The 7,999-nt window shown below is 37.2% G+C and overlaps 1 protein-coding gene across 1 annotated transcript; it reads left to right on the forward strand.

The window, feature by feature from the left end:
* The first annotated feature begins 56 nt into the window (after nucleotides 1-56).
* LOC131774125 (ER membrane protein complex subunit 5) lies at nucleotides 57-5,768 on the forward strand. The gene is made up of 4 exons (XM_059090143.2): nucleotides 57-190; nucleotides 1,838-1,890; nucleotides 2,945-3,048; nucleotides 3,825-5,768. The coding sequence occupies exons 1-4, from the start codon at nucleotides 115-117 to the stop codon at nucleotides 3,916-3,918; spliced, it is 327 nt and encodes a 108-aa protein (XP_058946126.1). The 5' UTR covers nucleotides 57-114; the 3' UTR covers nucleotides 3,919-5,768.
* Nucleotides 5,769-7,999: the final 2,231 nt, after the last annotated feature.

Consider the following 7,999-nt stretch of genomic DNA (forward strand, 5'->3'; position numbering starts at 1 on the left):
GTAGCTTCAGTAAGCGAAATTTGATGATAAGTACATGAATGGGCAGGTGAGTCGGTGTCTGAAGGAAAAATGGCGGTCAGAGTTTAGAATCGTGCTCACGTCGATGAGTTTAATATGGGAATCATTGGTCGTATTTTAGTCTTTTTTGGCCTGGCTGCTATATTGCATGCTGGTTACTCAGCAGTTCAATGTAAGTATTGGTACCATTGATGGTCTTCGATGTGTTTTCTATGTGTTTCATGTGTTTTATGAGACAGGCAATTACCGCGGTCATGTTGATCAGCCACACAAATTTCAGCTTTTTCTCCCCCCAGTTCTGGTTCTTCAAAATTCTTTGATTAGTTCATTTGACTATTATTTTGACTAAATAATCAAAGTTTTAGTACTAACCCTTAAAAGACCAGTTCAGGCGGAGACAACACACAAAAAACGTGATGTGACATTCTTAATTAATTGCTCTCACTCTCCCTGATAGGTAACTTTGGGCAACTTTAACCCTAACATATCAACTAATCGAGAAAAAAAAAATAGTAGTTATTTTTCACTGGTATATTTTCATAATTTTAAAGTTTTGAAGTTCAGAATTAAAGTTGAATGCATGTGAGGAAAGCATACATATGGTTTTTTGGGCTTGTACATGTAGGGTAAAAAGAAAAAAAAGAAATATTATTTTTATCAGGTGTCTTTGTAAAGCCCTGTGCTGGGTTGTTCGAAGTATTGTTAAGCTAATTGAGCAATTCTAGCCAACAATTTTTATTCATAGTTTTTCATGGCTACAGCCTCCTGTAGGAGGCAAAGAAGGTAAAGCCACATACTTGTACATGTATGTCATTGAGACAAGTGCGTGAGTGAGTGTAAAGATAGAATTCAAATCTTGACCCAATTTTGACCTGATGTTTCCCAGTGCTACTTATTGTTTGCTTTGAAGTATCTTGGTAGTTCTATATTCTCACTTGATGCTCAGTTGAGTTCTCTCCTTTTGTGATTTGTAGCTTACTGTATAGACACCAGTACCTTACATGTACATGTGTGTGTTCTATTCTTGTGGTGACACTACATGTCTACAAATCAGCAGAAAAAGATAAACATCTTACTATCAATTCAGGTTTGGGTGTAATTAAAAACAAAAGTTTCCTTGCAGAAATATCTTGATAGGTGTGATCTTCTCATCACGAAACTTTAAGGAATATTTTTTCTTTAAAGAAAGAGCATTTTATCACTTAAATCAGCCAATTATGTAGATCTGAAGATATAATCTTTTTCAGTTCTTGCTGTAACACTGCAAAAGACAATAATCACCTCAAAATAATTTGACAGTGGGATCCACCAATGCATGATTTAAATCAAAAATTTCCCCTGCAGAAATATCTCATTAGATATGATCAGCCTATCATGGAGGCTTTGAGGGAATTTTCTTTCTTTGATAAGAAAGAATTTTACTGTTTGAATCAGTTACTTATGGCAAAAAGGGCCACTAAATTTACTGAGCATACAAACCGCAGAAAAGGGTACCTTAGGTACTTTAAATTCTTATTGAAAAGGTGTTGACAAAGTTTCCCTTGACATGGCTCAACATAATTGAAAAAATAGTAGTTCAGGTGATGAATGACCTCCTTAAAATGTATGTTCGAAACATTCAACATAAGTATGCACAGTGACTCTCAAATAATAACTTAAAAAGAAATTGTTCCTTTGATGTTAAATATAATGCTTCACAGGTTAACAAATGGTAATGCTGTTTTTCAACCACTCCACTATCAAATTTACTCTGTAGCAGACAGCAAAGTAACTGTAGGTAAAACTTTTAGTGTGAGAGTTAAATGTTTTGATTTTTCAGGTCGAACTTATTACAAGTTGCTGGAAGAAGAATTTCCTGGCCTGCCTCCTGATGTAAGTAAAGCCTGTTTTAGCAAGTGTATATATCAACTTATTTATTCTTGTGTTTTTTTTTTTTGTTACCATGTTCCTACCAATGGCATAACTCCATTTTCTCCCTCAATTCCTCCATTTGCTCTGATGTAGGGCTTATGCTCAAAATGTCAGCTTTAAACCTCTCAAATGTGGCCAATTTATGTTATCAACTCAGTTGATAGTACTAAATTACCCTGGTATACTCTCCTACTGACACAGCACTTCAGTTTCTTTAGAAACTTTCTCCCTTTATTCATTTGCTTTAGAAACACTTGTATTACCCAACAATGGAACTTTGTTGCCCCAATACAAATTCTAAGCTGGTAAACTAGTGGTCTTAGGTTTAAGCCCTCTGCTCTGCTTCTTACTGGATTTGTTTTCAGTTGTCCTGAGTTCAACTCCTTGGATGTACCTTTATTTACAATGTAGCCAACTGGTCTGCCTCCTGCCACCAGAAATTTTTAACCCTTTAACTGCCAAAAGCGATTAACATGTTACTTCTCCCTGTAAGATCTGTATACTATCCAGCAAACAGGTAATGAGAACACTCAAACATATCAGTTAGAAGCTGTTATCCTGATCTAACACCAAATACACATAACTTATTTACAAGGAAATATGTAGCAGCTAGAGGGGAGAATGAGCAATTAGATCTTGAGAGTCCAAGGGTTAAACACCATGTTTCTTCACAATGTTTCAATTTGTTCGTATTGGCCCTGAAGAGCCCCATTTGAGGAGTAGTCAATAAAGTATACATGTATACATAATTACTAACCTAGTTGTTATTGTTCTCCAGCCTTTTAGCCCTCGAACTCTCAAGATCTGATTGTTAATTCTCCCCTCTGGCTGCTACACATTTGCTTGTAAATCATTAATGAGAATTTAGTGTCAGATCAAGAGAACAACTTCTACCTGATAACTTGGTGGTTTCCCAATACCTGTTTGTAGGATGATGCATGAATATTATAGGAAGGAGTTACAGTTTCATCACTTCTGGGATTTAAAGGGTTAATAACTTCTGTCATTTTTGCAGGTTTGCATTCAGTGCATTGTAGGGCTGATCATAGGCTGTTTGGGTGTGGCTCATATGGCTGGAGAATTTAAAGAAATTAGAGCAGCTGCAGAGATGGCCAACAAGTGAGTCCAAAATTTGTTACATTGTACATGTCAGAAAGTTGGATTGGTGCATTTATAAAAGCAAATGAACTTGTGCAGAAGGAATTTCTGAATTCTTTAACTCAACACCCTAACATCAGTATGCATATTCTCCAAACTGTTCTTTATACATTTTTAAGATGCGGACAAGGAGAATTTGTTTACCAATGAAAAAGGTTCTTTTGTTGGTGATCATTTCCTTTATTCTCATGACATCACTGTGTGATTCAGTGGTGATATCTTAGGGAGAAATTAGATGCTAGGCACTCCTAGGGTTTAATGGGTTAATGGTGTGGTATCCATACTCCATGTATATTATACAATCCAGTAAGCTTTGACAGAATCAGACAGCTTGCTTTTTGTACCTCTGTGCAATTAAACCACTGCATTTTACAAGCAAATTTTTGTGGCAAATCACTAGTGTGAGCTGCTTCCTATCTTTAGTCATTTGATAAATTCCCCTGAGAATTTTCAGTTGTTAATCAGTCAAGTGCTGTCAAGACTTAGAAAGAGAGAAAATTTTCACACCTTGGATATTGTCGTATTGTAAATATTAATTTTCCTCAAGAGCCAGCAAAGAAATAGATGGTCTCTCAATTAGGAATTAGAAAAATTTGCTTTTTGATCGTGAAAATTTTTATTTGGAGTGAGAAGTGGGGAGAAATTTTCACTCTCCTCCAAGCTCCTGCTTGTTGTTCAGTTATAATGTCATTGAAGTTTGAACGTTACCATTTTCTGTGATTTCACCTTATTTTCAGGAGCTGGGAATCATTTGGCAACCGGCCTTCATTTTACACCTACAGTCACAGAGGGAAGATGTTATTTTTGGCAAATGAAGGGGTCAAAGATTAGTGTCATTCTGTGGCTATCTGTATTACCATGGAGTATGTTTGTATTGAATTACACAGACTCTGAATCTTGAAGGAAGCTACTAGGACTGAAAGATGATGGCTTAATTCGCAATTATTGTACTTCTGCCTTTCCCACGTATGCCGCAAACAGGCTAGCAGACTCTTGTACAAAGCAACTGAATGATGTCAAAATATGTTGTATGTAAAAACTACAAATTTCGATTTGTCTACAGTATTTACCCTTTCGTGAATTGCTTATAATGTTCCTAATATAGACTTTATTGTATTACTCCGACATACTCACTGCAGGAAGCATACAAAAACGAAGCCTAGTTCAGTATTAATGGTCGCCGATCTAGTAACCCAAGAGTCATCTCGCCTAAAGTCAGGTCGCTCGATACTGTCGCTCGAAAGCGGAGTCTAGTCACTCAATACTTTTAGTCATGTTGCCCGGTAAAAGTGGAAATGATAAATACAATGGCCTCTAAGATCTATAAGTAATTTGAATTGTTCGAGTCCCATTAAATTCCTGAAACTTGTAGGTAAAACTTCATTCCAGAGATCGTGTAATTACTGACTGTTTTAAGTTTTATTCTTAAACAGAATGTTCCATTCGCTGCGCTCTTTCGCTTTTTTTCAATCTAATTTTTCGGCAGAGCTTTTAAGTTTGGGTATTAGTAAACAATTTTTATCTTAGGATTTGCAATGGTAATAGGACTGCTTAATTCGGTCTGTAATCCCTAGTATGATTACAGACCGAATTGGACGACACAAAGTCTTATTACCAATTAATCATGAAAATTACAATTTCCGTGAAAAGAAGAATAACCAAGATATGAAAGAAAGGGAAAATAAATTTGAATTAAAAGACGCAAAGGAGGCGCACATTGTGTGATGTCGCTCTGACATTGACCACAATCAAAATGGATGTGATTGGTTGATTTTAACTGCAACTTTAATGTGGTTGGCGTCTGAGAACAAACTGTCCCATAAATAACTCATCTGTCCCATAACAAACTGTCCGATAAAAACTGAACTTGGCGAGTGAATTAGTGTAAAAAAAGGAGTTTTTAAACCAATCACCATCGAGGAAACTGTAATTTTATGTTATGCATTTTAAATGCATAAAAAACTACCTCAAGGGCGGATATTTTGATGCGTTCGACAATTCGCGTTTTCCAGAAGACTTATGCCTTTCTTTTCCATTTTAACGCTTCGGCGCTGTAGTCTTACAGGGGAAACCACTCAACTGGTTTGATACCTGTTCCTGTTTGCGCCATCGTGTCACGAAAGATGTGTGGCGATCAACATGAACAGGTGGAACAAACCGAAACTACAGATGTTCAAAAAAAGACTCTTTCCAAAGCTTTTGTTTTACATTTCCCACTATTCAGGAACAAATGAATCCAGGAAACATAATAGTACATAAGAATCATTTCCACTGATTCCCACGCGGCATGCAGTTGAACCAATTTAAGACCAAAGATGAACCATTACTAACTTTAAATTTGAAACTTTTTTGAAGATGTCGAAACGAATTTTTTTTTTCATAAATACCAGCTGGAATTAGAGTTCAGATAACCTTCTCATGTTAATGAACGAAAAGGTTCATTTCCTGACACTTTATCTGCGGTAACTCTAAGAATTATTCACTGTAGTGTTAATTTGTTGAATGATAAGCGTGTAGAGCTCTTTGGAGTGAATCTGTCAATATGTTGCTAGGCAATATCTAAAGCTCAAAACATTAGAAAAATATGAAAGCAAAATGGAGCATGAAAATTATTTCCAAGGTAACTTGGCTGTCAAAGTAACATTTTTAGCTTTAATCCTCGGTGTTTCTCAATTCTTTAAATGGTGATTAAAATGATTTAAATGATTTATTCCTCATACAACTTTATCTATATCATCATTGCTTCGTACCTCCATATTATAGAAAATGATGTTTTCACTCGATCAGCCCGCTACATTTACATATAGTTCTGTATTTGTCAAAGCACCACTAATGTTACAGTTCAGGTGCTCGTCAACCGTTTCCTGAGGCAATTTTTTTCCACGTTCTTTCCTAACCGAGTAAAATTGTGCAAACGAAGCGAGTATATTCTCAAGAATATCACCGTATTTATGATTCTAACCTCATCTTGCCACTACGCAAAAATTTAAAGTTTCCCTAAACGAAAAAAAACTAAAAGACTTAGTTCGCAGCGCCATTTCAAGACGATCAAACAAATAAAAAAACATCGAGTACAAAATACCGAATAAAGAAATTGGAAAGAAAAGCTGTTCGAGTCTTATACGTCCCTCTTGTACCGTTTTTTTTTTCTATGAAGGTGATGGTTAGTGTTTCTGACGAGTTAATAGCTTGTTACTTCAGAAAGGACATTCTGAGTAATTGATAACCGATTTCTTCGAGACCTTGTGTTGAGTTGATTTTTCATTCGGATGGATGACGTTTGATGGCACTGTTTTCGGTCGTCGTGTTGTTTCCTTTAATTGGCTTTTCTGCCGGCTGTTGGAAATGTTTCCTTTAGCTCTTTTAACCCTAGATTTGGAACTCAGTACACGGCTAGGATTCACCATTCCTTTGGGCGATACCATACTGGTTAGTGAAATTGACAGAGCGGCATGAATTCTCCTTTGACTTTTTCGCGTTCCATGAGACTTCGATCTTTCGTGGTGGATTGCGGCGCTTGTCATGGAAATGGTCGCGTGTTGCTGTAACTCTAATTTACTAGACTGGGCAATGCTCGTTTTGTCACATTTGGTCAGCGTGGGATGGGACAGAGATCGTCTCAGTTGCATCTTTGGATTTCTAGGAGGCTCAACTGAAGCTGATCTTTTCAAGAATAGAGCTAGGGTTCCCTGTGTTTGTCCTGCTAGATTTATCAATCCTACGGATTCTCGTCTTCTTAAATTTCTTCGGCCGTCAAGTCGTTGTTGCGATTTCTTGACGCCTAAGAGCTCTAGGATAGCGTTTCGGAAACGTTTGTCTCTGTATGAGTTCATGATAGGACTTACTAAAGAATTAAACTGCACCACCGCTTCTGCGAAGCGGTAAACAGGATATGTACGGAAAGTGGGGGAAAAAATTACCAAAATGGCTGTACTAACGAATGGAACGAAGGATAGTACTATTGCTACGGTTATCATAGCTGTTGTTTTGGCCACCTTACTTTCGAGTTTAGTTTTGGCTAAAAAGGAAACTTGGTTGATTTGATTTCGGTCACGTTTCCGCACTTCCAGGAAAATTATGAAATAAAAATAGCCAATGGCGGCCAAGCAGCTAACCATCGAAACAATTTTTCCTACTAGCCACGATGAAAGAAATTTGCGATCTTCATCAGCCACCTGTATTAGACTTGTTGGACCCTGTATGACAACTACGAACAGCCAGACAGCTATCACAAGTCCCGTAAGACGCCTTTCTGTAACATTGTTCCTGTACTTTATCCAGCTCTTTACGGCCGTTTTCCTCTCCCACGCAATGGCAGTTAAGTGGTATAACGATGACATGGACAGTGAAAAGATCATTGGTTTGTTTGCCAAGAAATTTATTGGACAGATGTACTCATATGGAACATGGCTTAATATCAACACATCGAAAGTGGCAGAAAGCGGCATAGTTATAGCTCCTGTTAGGAGATCTGTGACGGCCATGCTGCATAACAAAATATTTGAACGTTTTTCCAGTTCTCTTCTTTTCTTCAAAGCAACAATCACCAAGGAGTTGAAGAGAACGGTAAAAGGACAGGTAATAAATATTATGGCCACTTATATCCAAGAGAAAGTTGTATTGTTTAAATCCGCGTTGGGGTTTAAACGTTCAGGGCACAAAAACACTGACCTGTGGTGATTCGTGGTGGAGAGATTTGTGTTTGTGAATGTGTCGTTTATAGCCATGTTGACACAAGTAGCTGTTGTCAGAAATTGAACGACTCACTCATGTTGTCCTTCTGTATTTCATCCAATTTTTTTGCACTCAAACCGTGTAAAACTCAACTGTAATTTAGAGTCTGAGCTAGTGATATACGGAGAGTTATTGGTCCGCGTACTCAGTGATTAGCCGGCTGTTATTTGATGCCATT

This window comes from Pocillopora verrucosa, chromosome 6 (genome assembly GCF_036669915.1).
Source record: "Pocillopora verrucosa isolate sample1 chromosome 6, ASM3666991v2, whole genome shotgun sequence".
In the NCBI taxonomy this organism is placed as follows: domain Eukaryota; kingdom Metazoa; phylum Cnidaria; class Anthozoa; order Scleractinia; family Pocilloporidae; genus Pocillopora; species Pocillopora verrucosa.

Bases quoted from the DNA above. Each gene is read 5' to 3' on its own strand.
- LOC131774125 (XM_059090143.2), top strand. From the start codon at position 115: ATGGGAATCATTGGTCGTATTTTAGTCTTTTTTGGCCTGGCTGCTATA. The intron at 1,891-2,944 runs GTAAGTAAAGCC...TCATTTTTGCAG, and splicing joins TTCCTGGCCTGCCTCCTGAT to GTTTGCATTCAGTGCATTGT. The intron at 3,049-3,824 runs GTGAGTCCAAAA...CCTTATTTTCAG, and splicing joins GCTGCAGAGATGGCCAACAA to GAGCTGGGAATCATTTGGCA.